General features: G+C 35.9%; 1 protein-coding gene across 1 annotated transcript in view; it reads right to left on the bottom strand.

The window, feature by feature from the left end:
- Window positions 1–15,737, bottom strand: part of GAS2 (growth arrest specific 2) — a 96,486-nt gene that overhangs the window by 54,319 nt on the left and 26,430 nt on the right. The window contains exon 4 of the mRNA XM_058856544.1: window positions 8,249–8,390. Within this exon, the coding sequence (XP_058712527.1) occupies window positions 8,249–8,390 (142 nt within the window). The remainder of the gene's footprint in view (window positions 1–8,248; window positions 8,391–15,737) is intronic.

Below are 15,737 nucleotides of genomic sequence, written 5' to 3'. Positions count from 1 at the left end.
CTGCGTAAGAGCAGTCCAGGCACAAGACGGGGTGTGCACCCACCCCCAGAAGATGACCAAAACCAACCAACTTCTGTTTAGCAACAAGCTTGTTTTGAGACAAATAAGGGAAAAGGCTCATAGAAGCAGATTCTGCCAAGTGGGAATAGTGCTTCTTATCATGGCAATGGGCAATGTCCTCCTTTATATAACTGGCTCAGGCATAAAACTCCCCTCTGTGGAAGGTATTGGCACACTCACACTTCCACATAGGCCTGAAGGCATACATCCCTTCTGATGGAACATAACTGGCTCAGCTATGCTGATGTGAGAGGCACTTGTCATGCTTTAGGTGTCATAAGCCATCCAAGTCCCGCAAAATGTGCCCAGACTAATATGAGGCCTTCCACCAGAGGACTGCACATGATCCAGAGTGTTGCAACAGACTGTGAAAAATCCTTGCCTCAGGGGTGGTACTCCAGATGTTCTCACCTGAATGTGACGGTATACTAACCCACTGAACCTGGTGCTTCATAGGCTTACCCTACCCTTGATGGATAAAGACTGTGACCATTACTTCAAACACAGAGACACAGAAATTGCAACAATTAAGCAATTAAGTCTCAGTTCACTCTCTATTCTTATCCTTTCTGTATTTTCCCTCTATATTTTCTTAAGTGGTATCTTCATACTTTTATATTGCTGCATTTCTATAGATGATAACCAAAATGGCTACAACCAAACTGATTTAAAATAAATCTGCCATATATATATATATTTATATATACACACACATACACAAAACACTAGTCATTCAGTGTGGTTTCACTCTCACCTGCCCAAAGGAATCTCTTAGCAAGAACCTTTATAACAATTATGAAATACCACCATAAACCAACACATTTTTCCCCCCACAACTCAGAATAGGTAATGTTCTGTAAGTAAGTTTAGCAAAGTGTATAAGTAAAAACCAAAAACAATAAATGAAGAAAGGTCTGTGGCTGTTTGCATAATCCACTCCCCAAAACTCCAGGAAGAATAAAGGAAAAAAAAAAGAAAAAAGTACTTATGAGTACATTGTAATCTACTCTTCAGAAATACCTACAGAGTAAAGACCTTATGTTGTGGGTAAAAATCAGGTTTTAAAACCTTCCACAATAATAAAAAAATTTGCACCTGACACTTCAGATTTGAGACCAAAAAGTAACTGTATGACTTGACTATTTGTATGAATCAGAAAAAACTGAATAGCATCAAAATAAATTCGGTTTTAATGATTTAAGGTCAAGACATCAGCTATATAAACTTCTGGTAATCTAAAGACTCACCTAACTCAAATGCATGAAGCAAAAATTCCATGCCTGAAAAAGATATTTTAATGTCTAGTTAAAACTCTGAAAGTAATTACTTTGTTTTATGTATGAGACCCAAAAGGGGAATCCACAGACTTGAATATCTCTAGGTAACTAATGGCCAGAGGTAGACCTCCAGTTTCTGTGACTTGGAGCTCCACTGACATGAATAAGTATAAGTGGGGTGAGTTGAATGCTCATTCCAATCATCCTTTCCTAGTGTCTGTGTAGCCCGTTGAGAGGTATGCATTTATCCTCTAACCTCATCCAAATATATTTCCAGAAGCGAAACTGCAGAGCATGAAAATTAAACAGGCACAGCACGAGAAAAAATATTTATTTTTATTATTTTATATTTAAAATATTTATTTTTATTATTTTATATTTATTCTTCAGCCATCTGTTACTAAGAATATAAATGATGAACACTTGGACATTCAACTATTTTCAATATTCTTCCTTCCTACAACACAGTAATTAAATTAAATATTTATATAATTTTTAAACTTATTTTTTATTTAATTTATTTAACTTTTACTAGTAATCAGTATTTTTAAAGTGCTACATTCAAGACCCTAGAAGTGTATTCTTCTATTTTGGTTTTAAACTGGTTGTGACAGCCCCAAAATAAAACTTGATTGTAAGAAGTAAGGCATCCCCCAAAATATAAGTGGAATAAACTGGGTTTGGAATAGTCAAAGTGAGTCAATTGCAATTCATACATATGCACATTTGAATGACTTTGGAGTGGAGGAAAAAGAGAGTTTCAGCTATTACTATTTGCAAAAAGATCCATAAATATAGCTAGAAGAATATACAAATAAAAAAGTAAAAAATTATATACCCAAACAAGATTCATAGACTTATAGCAAGTGTGACTCAAGATAATCTAGACACATTTCATGCATTTCACACTGAACAATGTGACATAGTATAATCATTGTTAGAGGATGAAGACATGTGCAGGCAATAACCAACCACAAAAACAAACATCAGGTCATCTCATATGACAGTGCTTCTAACAAGAAAATATTTGCATTCCTGAGGACTATACAGCATATGTATATGGGGACTTCAAAAACCAATAAATGCTATTTTATGCATAAAATGAATGGAAATATTCATCTTTCTAGAGAATCTCACTGATGGCATTTGCTTGACAACAATGCAATGGGAAGATAGAGAAATAGTGCAAACAAGTCTGGCTTATTTCAGGTGCCCTGCCTTTTCACTTTTCATCTCATCTCTTTAAATGCTTCTTATTTGCTGTCCTCATTGCCTGCATCTTTACATCCTACCTCGAGCCACTCTTTGTTAACAATAATACCTCTTCAGGTCCTGGAAGTTTTTATCCCTGCTTCTCTCTGGCAATAACATTTCTTCATACTGTTCCCATCTTGTTGCTGTCCAGTTCTCTTTTTATAGGTATTCCTCTTTTGTTCAGTCAACCTTTGTGCATCTCCCATGTACTTCCATTTTTTTCCTACCTAATGTTCTCCACACTTTTGCATCCTTCACCGGTCCCTTCCCCAGTGCTTCCTAGCTCAGTGCCTGGATGCTACCAGGAGAAGCAAAGAAGAAGCAGCCTCTGCTTTCAGCACTATTAGAACATGGGACTGTGAGGAGACAGAACACACAATGCACTAGGAGTCCACGTGTTTACTGAACATGTTTAAACTGAGAGTTCACAATAACACTCAGGGGTTTCGTTTTGTTTGTACTTTTGTGTTTGTTTTAAATTAGTAGAATATCCACATATTATCTACTAGTAAATTAGTAGAATAATTGCAATACAGAAAGAAACTTCTCAAAACTTCCTGCCAAGTTTCAAATCTTGGCTCCTAACACTTTTATAAGCCATTTTTAATGAAGTCAGTCTTCCTTCTAACATAAACTTTTTTTTTGTTTTAAAGATTAAGATATCAGACATAGCTGAATCATAAAAAGTAAATACGATTTCCATTTCTAAAGCATTTCTTAGCCCACTAGCAGTGAAGAGTTTTACCAAGTGCCTTAGTATTTATTATCACAGGCTTCCAAGTGCTATCAGAACTCACACTAGTTTTGGGAAAGTTTTCCAAAAGGTTTGTCCTTTGATTCTTCTTCTTATTGTCTTTCACTTTTTCTTTTATTTTTTATTCTGATCCTACAGAAAGCTTTTTGTGCTTAAAAAAAACCCCAACATTGCTTTGTCAATATGGTGCTAACTTATCTCAAACTTACCCTTGCTTTTGCTTCAGTTATGCTATGACACAATTGTGTTTCCCCCACACTCCCTGCCCCATTTCAGCTCAATGACTTAAGAAAGTCTCAAAACAATTAAGGTGTCAAACATACTAGATCAAAGGATAGTAAAGAATTCATCTAGAAGGAATATAGAGATCATCTAAACATTAATAATTTACTGAAATTCATTAGTTCAACATGCAAATACAGTGGTAACAACAAAGAGTCCAGGATGCTTCTACAGTCCTCAAAATGAGACATATTCAGAAATATTATGAGTAGTTTAGTAAAGAGTTGTGAAAGATGGGACAAAATCTTATTCTGATGCAACTTCACGTAAATTTTAACATGGTATTACAATATGTAGATTTATCAGTATAAAAGAACAGCAAAAACTTGCATCTTGGAATCAGATAAACTACAGTAATCATTAAAAAAAAATTTACCCCGTGTATAAAGTATTTTTAAGCAAGCAACATTTGAGTATTTTTTAAAATAACCTTTAAATCAACAATATGAGAAGAGAAATCAGAGGTCTTTGTGTTTCAATTTACTATTTCCACTAAAATACTAAATGGCTTTATTTAGGAAACCTGTCCATGAAACTCTAATCAATCTGTTGCATCAAAAGAAGTCCATGTCACATACTATGTGTACAGCTGCATAGGATGTACAAGTGCAAAACATTAACCATCAACAGCATCCAACACCTCCCAAAACAAATGACATATTAGCATGCTGGCACACTCAGTGGCAAACCCTTTTCTTGCCGGGTAGACTTTATCATGGAAGAGACGCAGAAAATTCACTGGTTCCAAATCCTATAATCATCCAACAACACTCCATTAGCACAAAGAGTTCAGAACTTATGCTTTATGTTCACTTAACTAAAGCAATCACAGAAAATCTTACCATTCTTATTTGTCCAGGAAGAGTTTTCTTTGAGTATTATACTCTTCAGGCATAAGCAAAATTACAAATATCTCCACCTAGAATGCTTCCATAAATAAAATTACCATAACTGTGGGGATCTGCTGCTCTAAAATCTGTATAGGGAAATTTACAAGGTATATTTATGGGAACAGAGGAGTTAAAGGCAGTAGTAATATCCTTACACTGCAAAGAGTTAGCACATTATATTTAGAGTTCCACATGTCTGATACATCTAAGAAGACTGTTCAATGACGCTGTACCTGAAGATTTGCACAGATTATCAGAATTTGGATTTTGGATCAGAATTTTTGGTATTAACAAAGCTAATTCCTTATTTAAATACACCAACTTTAAAAATAAAAAATATTACAAGCATGCTAAATTTGGCAATGAGTGCAGGGAGTACACATGGTGTCCCTCTATTTTGCAGCACTCAAGATTATCCCTATGTACCATGTTGCTATAATTTCTACAGATCTTCATGTATGAGCTGCATCTCATACATCAAGTATGCCTGGCACCTGTTCTTTGCAAAGGCATTAACTCAGAGACTTCCCTGCCATGTCTCTGCACTTAGAGATAAATTGCTACCACTCAGCTCTGGCTGTGTTAAAAATCTTAACAGGAAACTGTGTTTACAATTTGTTTGCATTTTAACCTATGTTAAAGCATGGTAACATTCAGCAAGACAAACTACATTATATTACAGACTACTAACAAATTAGCAGTGCAAGTATTCAAATTTTTGATCTCTCTACTGATGTCTTCCAATGATATTTAAAGTAATTAGTAATTAGACAGAACAATCACATCTACTGGTATATCAAGCACCTCTGTATTTCATTCCAGTTACATTTCCTTCTATTTATTTTGAACACTTCAATCTTGCTTCCTTGTTTAGCTCAGCTGAATAGCCTAAATCCAACAAAGAATTTGAAACTGTGCTTAACTTTAAATAATTACATGAATTGCTAAATTAGTTCACAAGTGAAGGACAAGAGCAAAATGACATGAACAGATCTGCTCACCTGCTTGTCTGGAACAGCCCTGAAATGTTAACCCTTTGCAGAAGCAAGCCTCTAAGAATATTCAAGTTTCCCATTAGCATCACTTACCTGCTCACTCATCAGGCATGGACTACCCCTATCTGCTCTAGTCTCTGTTTCAGACAGCTCCATTCTAGTGAGGAATGCCTTCATACCAGTTCAGTCTCAGTGAAAAATAGTTGGAAGTGCCGGGATGCATTTGTGTGCACTTATACTTGCATAGTTTCAAATACTTCTTCAGAAGTCATAACAATGAGATAGTATTTTTAAGTAATGAGATGTAATAGCAATTAACAATTTCTTAGATAGTACAAAATTAATTTTACTGATCTCTAATATACTTGGTAGGTTTTTTTTTTAAATCAGTAGTGCCATAAATCCATTGTTCAAATATTTCAGTGCACAAAATCTTCAAAATTACTCTTACAATTCTAGAATACATATTTGCCAGAAAAAGACCTCAGGAATGTTTTATATGATACAGTAGTATGATGAAAATATAACTATGTGCCTTTAATTAAACAACACAGTATTTGCATGCCATAAAACAGACAGAATAACAGTAAAAAAATGAAGATAAAAATCCACTCAATTGAGAACATTGATATAGTAAGATTCTTCAATACAGACAGAAAAAAGCTGCTTTATCACTAACAATTTACACACCGATTTACTGAGTTTATTAGCCGTGGGGAAAAACAGAAGAAAATACAGAAAACAGTTACCTCTCTAACCATAATTTCACCACTATTAATCATAAAAAATACAGAATTCAATGAGGAAGTGCAAAGACATGTTATTCACACACATTTCTCACTACTTTGAAAAGAACCTTTGATATTACTTACCTTGGATGAATTTTTGCTTCCTATGCATTGGTGAAGTGATTTGTGGGAGAGAGAGGAACATAAAAGCTTTAGGTTGGCAACTGTTAACATCTATCATTATCTCTAATGTATTAGGAAAATCTCAAAAGAAAGCAAAACTTCAAGTTACTTTAAATTGAGGGAGAATGATACCTACTGGTTTTACTTTTTTTAATGGCATGATTACCACCTCCTTCTCAAGTTCATAAAAATCGGTCAAAATATTATCAAGTCCTAATCCTATTTCAAGCACCAGAAATCTTTTCTACTAGCCCATTAAATAAGAAGGGAAGAAAAAACAGAACCTAGTTTTTAATGAGTGAAGAAAAATCAGTCACTAATCAAACAAAATGGAGCACAGACTTGTGCACTCAGTCATATTTCACTTCAGTTTTCTGAGTAAGTCCGCTGGAACACACTTTTTCAGATCTATTTACACTCTGTGTTTTACTGTGGCAGGCAAGGCACTATGTATGTGTGAATATTAACTTATCAGGAAATGCCAGTATTCCAGCTATGTAAATTCCACCTCTAAACAAGATCTAGTTTCTTAAAAATGCACAATAAATTTGTGGAACAATGGCAAATGGCTGGGCTTACCATAGCAATACAAACTTCAAATACCTTTAAATATTCCATTAACCAGAGGTTCTTCTGCCTATCTCAGGCATTGGAGGTCTGCATCTCCTGGTGTTTACAAGCTTCTTGGTCCTAGGTAAAGTCCAAATTCTTCACCATTTCAAATCATTGAAACTACAATTATTGTTCACCTTCCACATGATTTACCATATCAAATAAGAACTTCATCTTAAAGATTTAATTAACAAAACAGAGCCAATACATATATTCAACTTACTATTTGTCACCTTTGAGATACTGATCTGTCCTCGACCAAGCATTTTCTCCCAGACATATAAAATAGTCTAAATAATAGTGTAATTTAAAAAAGCTCCCAGGATAAAAGAACAGACAAACAAAAAACTCTCTCAGAAATAGCTGTGCTAGACTACAGAAGTAGAACAAGACTGTAAAAGAATAGGAATAGATCAGTCACAACACATGTAAGAGCTTCAACAGGCCAAAGGCTTTTTGAGCAACAGAACAAAGAAGCTTCTTCATGCAGCACAGTGTGTTCATTTCTCTTCCACAGAGACTGATCTGTCGCCCTGACTGCTTTACACTTTTATCTGATTTCAGATAACAAATATTGGCCTCTCTTCATCTCATGAGATTTATGAAACTCTGAAGTCAAGATTCATAAGTTTTCCTTTGAAGAGAAAAGAATTAAAACAATGAAGAATATGTAGTATTAGTACAGTGATTTCCTAAGCAGTAAAATTATTTTCATGAAACACCCTGAAGAAGTAGTATTGGACAATTTTTGTCCAGAACTGCACAAGGGAACCAGCTGGAAAAAATGGCCAGCATAGAAAACAGAAAAATTTTGTATCTTCTAGTCTCCTGTGGAATTCATTAAATCTCCACAAATAGCCAAATGTCTGCAGACAGAACTGCACATGCACTTGTATCCTACTCTCCCAAAACAGAAAAGCACCATCTTACACATTGAACTAAGGAACAGCATTCCAGGCTCAGAAAAATATGTGTAGGGTGAAAAATCATTTGTGTGCAAGAAAACACAGAAAGATTTTTCTCTCATTTAAGTTCCTCTTAAAATTGACTTAAATGATTATTATGTGATGTGTACTTTCTTTATTCATTCTACAGACAAGCACAAGAATTAACACAGTCAAACACAGATTCATTTCTGTCTTTCAAGGCTAAACACACAGGAAAAGTTATTTTAAATTACAAACTACTATATAAAGAATAAAAAAATACATACCCAAACCTTCTGATTCAAACAGGCAGGTATCATCCACACCTACATCTCTGCACCAGGATAAGAAATTGGCTGTGTTGTCCCGTGCAAAAAAAGACCCTGAAGGAGCATTGGCTTTGCATGGAATTTTCCGAACTGGTAAGGTCTGAAAAACATGAATTTTTTATTTAGCTAAATGATATATGCTAGCAAAATACTTAAGTGTTATGAAATCAATATGCAAATTTGTAACTCCTACCAACTTATTTCCTTGGTCATTAAAGAATTGCAAGCAAAGAAGCATGAGAAGTGAATTTAACAGCATGAAGTTCTCAACCAAAAAGTCTTTCCAAAAGTCCACGCAATGAGACTGAGAGCTGAACCAATATTAGCTACTTCTTAGGAATATTAGGCTTTGGATTTAGTGTTTGCTCCAGTACACTGAATTAAAAAGGAAAAAAATTATAAAGACAGACTTTAAACTAGGAACTGAACTTTCTCAGAATTAAGGCTGAATTACTTTCAGTTCTATGTTAAGAGGCAATCACAGAGTAAAAGAATGGGTCTTGAGGCCCAAAGACTACAGACACTTCAGAAAGGTCACTGTCTCCTGTTTTAACAACACACAGAAGTCCCCAGTGGACAACACAGGAGCATAAATCTAGTAAGTACAAAGTCAAGGTCTATAGAGACAGGCTCTCACTCTACCAGAGTAGTTTCATTTACATAATTTCAGGATCAGACAGGATGCTACAGATACAGCATCAGTATGTGTACCAAACAGAATAATTACCACAGCAATCCTGCTGCCTGCATTGGTACATTTACTGAAACACAAAAAAGAAGCCCTTAGCATTCAGTTCTCACTTAAGGCTTATTTTCCTCAAATAAAAAATAGCTGTGATACATGGCCAAGTGAAGACACAAAATGAAACACTGTTGCTGTGTAACTTTAGGAATGTCTAAAACATGGAGGAATTCAGACCTTAAGTTGATTTGAACGCACTCTTTTTCCAATACTGATTTATGGAATGTTTACTTCTGTTCTGGAGTCAGTAATTACTCAATCAAAAGTGAGCTAAGATGTAGAAAACTGAAAATATGGTGTCTATTCATTCCTAGCTTAAAATTATTGGAAATGGTGGGGGGCAGAAAGACACAGGAATAGGCTTCCCCTTACAACAGCCTCTAGCAGAATAATATCAATATTAAACACAGCTTAGAAGGAGTTTAAATATTATATTATACATATGATAGCATCAATGTAATGGCAGAATATGTCTACATGCACAGAGCTACTCACTGCTACCAACCCAATAAGCCAAATAAAAACAGAAAATAGAACAACAGCAGGCATAAACACTATAAACACTTATCAGTATGTCACGGGGACTTTCAGATTGTCTTAGATATATAAATATGTCTCAGATATTTATGTATTTAAATCTATTCCTCAAACCACCATCTAGCTTTCATTCCCCCATGAGTTTTACTCCAACTACACAATTTACGTTTCCTTGTTTTGGAAAAATTAACTTAGGTTTATAACCATTTGCAAGGTTATAATTTATATAAAACACCAACCAATTTTGCATGGTATTTTAAACAAAAATCTGGATAAACGTTATGTCACAGATACCATATCACCTCCTGGACCATCCTGGAACAAGGAGGGGAAAGCAAGCAGAAGCAGGGAATTAAAAACAGCTGTTCTTTAATCCAGAATAAATAAAAAAAAACTACAAAAGATGAATTCTTTCATGGAGCTCTAGATATGGAACAATCTTATGGATCAGAGAACAATGAAGTTTTAAAAAATTATTTCTGCCCCATTTCTATTTTTCTGGAGGGAAAAAAAGGGGGGAAAAGTGGGAAAAAAAAGCTCAGTTCCTCACAGATCAGTGATTTTTTTTTTTCTCTTCTTAAAAAAAGTTAATAAAAACCTGTCAGCACTAGACATATTTTTAGGCTAGCATTCTTCTCACATCACATTAATTTCTTCAAAAAAACAATGAGTATTTCTTCCTAGGCAAATACTTATACTCTACAGACTCTTTCTCCCATTGAATTTCCTCTTCTTGACTTACTCTTCAGGAAGAAGTTAATGCAGCATTTGTCTATCTTTGTCTCTCCCTACGCCCTTTCCCAAGAGATTTTAACTGGACAAATCTAAGAGTCTTAAAAGTATACCCACTTCTTTTGAAAGGAGTCACACAAGTCTCTGACAGCCTGTTGGAAGGTCAGCTAGTCCAGGCTGCAGAGGAAAGCTGTCAAAGCGGGACTTCCAATTCATGATTTTTCACTAAAATCTTATACATAACATTGCAGAAACCTTAAAGAAGTTCTTTCTTCAAATTTTTCAAGATAAGGTTCAACCTGACCTTACCTCTTTCAGTGCAAAAGAGGAACAAGCAAAGTGGGCTGTGACACTGGATCACCACAAAGCAAAATGGGAAATAGACAGCAGCAAGAGCTGGGCTACATTATGAGGGAAGATAATCCAGGGTCAAAGGGTGACCCCAGCACAGGTGATGGCAGCCCTCACTGGCAATGGTGCAGTTCCAGAGCATCATAATAAGGCAATGCTGGGAACATAAGAGCTTTAGACAATTGCTCTGTTAGAGGAGGAAGAGCCAAGTTAGATCCAGTGTGTCCAGGGAAGCCAAGTCAGAAACAGCAGAAGACAAGGCTGAACTCAGGGCTGCAGCAGACACTGAGGCCCTAGCCATGTAACCTAGCAAGCAGGCAGCCAGACTGGAGATGGTCTGTTCACAACACAGGTCTGGCAAGAAGAGGAGCTGAGACAAAAGGGAGGTTCTGGGACATGGGCAGAGTGCAGGTCAGGGTCCCAGTGGAGACCGGTCATGATTATTAAGGTATTTTGATTCCCTCAGGCCTAGACAACTAATATGAAGTTTTTAGTGTTTCAGTGGAACGAGAAACTACTCAGTAGTTTATAATTAACTCCATCTTGTCAGTACATGCAAAGAGGTGCCATTTCATCATCCACTGTACATACATCATACTTGATCATACTCTCACTCAATGAAATTACCAGCAGCTCTAAACTGTTTTAACAGAATGAAATTATTTTCCCGTATCATCTCTGCTTGAACCAGAGTATCTGAAGTGATGCATGGATGTTGAATCACCTGAGTTAACAGTCAACATAAGGGGACCAAATAAACTATATCTGACACTACTATAATCTTTGTAATTTTTGATGTATTATGTCAAATTAAAAGCACAAATTCTGGATGATCTACTGTAGAAGAACAGCACTGTGACAGGAACAAGATGCCAAGAAGCCAGCTCCACTATTCCTGGCACTTGCAGACTTGTGCATAAGAACTTCAGAGAGAACAGAAAGGAGATAAGGGTACAGTTACTTTATGTGTAAGAGCAGACCTGCAGTGTCACATCATGTCACCTATCAGTTCCCTCTTCAGTTCTCATCTCTCTATTTTTCTGCAGTGTCCATGTGTTATTTTGTTCTCAAGCTTGCCTTTGCAGAAAACAAGTGAGTCTTCTCCAAGAAAAAAACCCTGTTTCTAATGCCAGGAACAGCTCAGAAGTGCTGGTGACTTCACACTGGGTTTGTTTGCTTCCACAAAGCCCTCCAGCTCTAGAAAATTCTTTTAACAGCTTTGTGCTGACACAACCATAATAAATAACCTATATTCTTTGAAGTCCTGCAAAGGATATTGAACACTGTTCTGGAAGTCTGTAATAAACCACTTAGATTACCTTAGAACAACTGAAAAATAAAAACCCCAAAACAACAAAAAATCCTCACCAAACAAAAACCCAAACCAAACAACACAAAAAGGAAATTCTTGTGTGTAAGACTGGTGGCTGCCATCTGGCAATCAGTGGAGATTCGTGCTCAGTGTGGGCACAACCCATCTGCTCTCCTTGGCCCTGAGCCCAGCAGCATGAGCAAGTCTCCAGCACTGGTCCTGGAGACCAAGACCTGTTGTGTCGCACAGAGCCTTCAGCAGTACAAAAGCAGCTAGAAGTGAGGAGATAGCAGGGAGAACCTGTACTGCCTCTTTTAAGGGGTCACTGGGAAGGCATGCAATGCCTGGCAGGAGTGCAGAAAACCCCTAGTGACCCCTTGGGTGGCTGTTGCTCCCCAGTACTAACAATATATTAATAAATCTGGTTCTAAGTATTTTGTATCTTTTGATTTATGTATATTGCAGTGAATGAATGTAGAATTTCTTTCAAGAAGAGCAATTCAGAACAGATTGTTTGTGTGTCAGTAATCACCTGAAATTTCATACACATGACTGTCCATAAATTACAATTCTATGTCTTGATAGCTAAGACTTTTAAGCACATCATTTAATCTAGCTTCACTATGAAGTGTAGATATTCATGGAACTTGCAACATACCTTTACAGTTATAAGGATTACAGTGTCTTTCAAAAGCACATTTTTAGTAGTAAGAGTTACAGCAAATAGTAAGAGCCTAGGTACAGAACATCACACTTAAGCAAAGTTGTGATATTATTTAGTTTCATAGTGACAGAAAAAATGTTTGATTAACAATTAATTGGTTAATTAAGATGTCGTATACAGCTCAGAAGCAACAAACAACCACATGTAAAAACAAGACATTGTTGCAAACAACTACATAATTTAACAACCAAAAAGACCACAAAAGCTTCAAGCCATTTCCTGGCGCAAATACTACACAGACAAATATCCCTGACATTGCATGAACTCACTAAAATATATCAAAGCTTCATCCCATTTCCCACAAGATTAGGGTCTTGCTGCAGAGAACAGAAAAAAATCCTACCCTCTTTTCTGTTCAGTAATAGCCCTACCAGGTTTATCACACAAATCATAGGGAAATACTCATATTTTCTAATCACCTACTAAATTTTCCTACCACCTCATAAACAGAAGTCTACTTTTTTAATATTTCCAAAACTGCCACTGTACTGCTCAAACTAAAATACATGAAAGCTTTTATTCAAGAAAGGTTTCATGCACAAATATTTTTTACTGAGTAGTATAAACTGCCTGACTATTTCAAAAGTGCTTTCTAACAGATCATTCTGAAATAATTAGGTTTCCACATGGCAAAACTGACTTTTGTTGACGTAGTGTAGTATAACCACAGTTGCTTTGAAGCAGCAGTGGCCACAATTACTCCTATCAAGTATCAGGAAAACAATTCCCCAGTCACACTTCTTTTACAATCTTCTCTTGTTGACACGCATGCATGTGGTTTAATACAGGATGTGAAAATGCGAGTGAAACATATGATGCAATCCTGGAAAAATGCTGTCAGGTTCACTTCTAAATTCAAAAGGGACTCTCTTACATTGGTGCTCTGAAATCACATGGAAAAATGTATTTTTTGAACTGGTTTTTCAAAACGAGTTCACGAACACATGCTAAAATCCCCATTTATTGATGGCAGACTTGGACATGAGCCATATTTTGAAGTGTTCATCATATTTCCCACTTTGAAAAGATTATTTCAGGACATTTTGAACTGTCACTTATGCTTGAACAAAAAGATGAGAAATTTATTTGCTATGAAAGAGGGCTACAGTTAGCTAGGTACTGATAGGAAAAATTTGCTTTTCTCTCCTGATGACCTACATTAACCAAAATGGGGGGGGGGGGGGGGGTGAGGGGAAATTATGCTATGCAGTAACTTACTGCAGTGGTGTCTTGCTAGGCCATTTAGTGTTACGTGAGAATAAATTCATACTGAAATGTGATTATATCAGCTATATAGAACATGTATCTACTTTAAAACTTTCTATCATTTGCCTTTTAACTTAGCTCTGAGGCCAGTACCAATCGTTTTCCTCCTTCAGTTCTTCCCTCATTTTGCTCAAATGTTCTTAAACAACTGGACCAATGGTCAAAAGAATGTGCTAAATGCACATGTAAAACAGAATATGGAAATACATACATAGAATTTAAAATTAAGCATTTCCCACAGAAAAAAAAAGAATTAAGAAGAGAAATACAAATCCCCCAGCCCTCCTAAAGCTGCAAAATAGAAGTTAAACCCCAGCGAAAATTTAGAATACAAAAACTCACCAAGGAAGTTTTGAAGGCTTAGGAGACAACAAAAAAAAACCCCAAAGTTTTCCACAGACATAGAACGAAGAACAACTTCTAGATTAATGAAAAATAGCATCGAACGTACAATAAAGCAAGCACCCCTAAGCAATTCACTTAACAAATAGCAAAATATTGTCTTTCAGTGAAATATAGTCTTTACATTGTCATATCATGTCATTTTAATGGAATAGGAGATTGGATTTCAAGTATACAGATTATGTGTTGACCAGATTTTTACCCTATATAATAACTGCAGACATCATCAAAAGACAAAAATCATTATCAATTTCCTAGATTCTAATAAAGCATTTGTGAATACTTTGGAATCCTTAACAGATTTACAATATGTCAATAAAAGTATTTAACATCATCAAGGCTTTATAGAAATATACACACTACAACATTCAAATAAATGCAGAACTGCTGTAATGCAGTTAGGTATAGCACTGGACTAAGTGAATGTTTTTACAATGTTATTTAGTGTCAAAGTAGAACACATTCTACCATGTGGCATTAGCTGTAGCTTCTTAAGACTAAGCATATAATGAAAATACACTTAATTTACCAATATAATTTTTAAAGTTAAGCATTTTTTCATGTCTTTTTAATTTTAAGTGCTCTAAGGCACAGCTTACTCATCACATAGCAAAAGACTGATTATTCAAAAAAGAAATGTTAATAGTAATAATGAAAAACTAGTTTCACAGAAACAATCCAGCATTTATTTCTAGCACTGTGACAGAATGCCAAGGAATACAAGAGACTCTTCAATCCACAGACAATGCACTATGCAACTGTGATACCCAGAAGTAAATGCCAGAAGGCAGCAAGGCAGAAGCTTCATTCACCAGCTTAAGCACATTTCATTACTTGACTAGTAAGTAATTTAAATGTAGTCAAAGGACATTCATTTCAATACATAGAGGCAAAATCACAGCTTCTGTCAAAGCTATAAAGCCATCTATAAAGCCATCTCTCAGAGGCCAGCTGCTGGCAGCTGGGTAACACAGAGATCCATAACCAGGAATCTTGCACTGGAGAGCACAACTCATGGAGGATCACAACAGGGAGCCCCCCTAAACAGATGTCATATGCTCTTCCTTCCCACTTGATTTGTGTAATTGAGGGTGGGATTAGGTCACTACAGTGCAAAGACTATATCTTAGACTATAAATTGTCTTTTAAAACTTCTAGACGTCTACGTCTGTAACATATCCATGCCTACAGACAAGTTCACTTTTACCAACAGTCTTTCAAAATCTTGAAGAAGCAACTTGCAAACTCCAGGCATGTATGCATCAAAAATTAAAAGCTATTACTCCTACTCTCTGAAAATGCTAGCAGACCAAATGCAAAAATCAGTGGTGGTTTGTTTTTTTTTAATGCTGTAATAGCATTAGTGACCACAATTAGACAG

This window comes from Poecile atricapillus, chromosome 1 (genome assembly GCF_030490865.1).
Source record: "Poecile atricapillus isolate bPoeAtr1 chromosome 1, bPoeAtr1.hap1, whole genome shotgun sequence".
NCBI classification, from domain to species: domain Eukaryota; kingdom Metazoa; phylum Chordata; class Aves; order Passeriformes; family Paridae; genus Poecile; species Poecile atricapillus.
The sequence above is the reverse complement of the archived record's forward strand: the minus strand, read 5'-3'. Positions and strand labels throughout refer to the sequence as shown.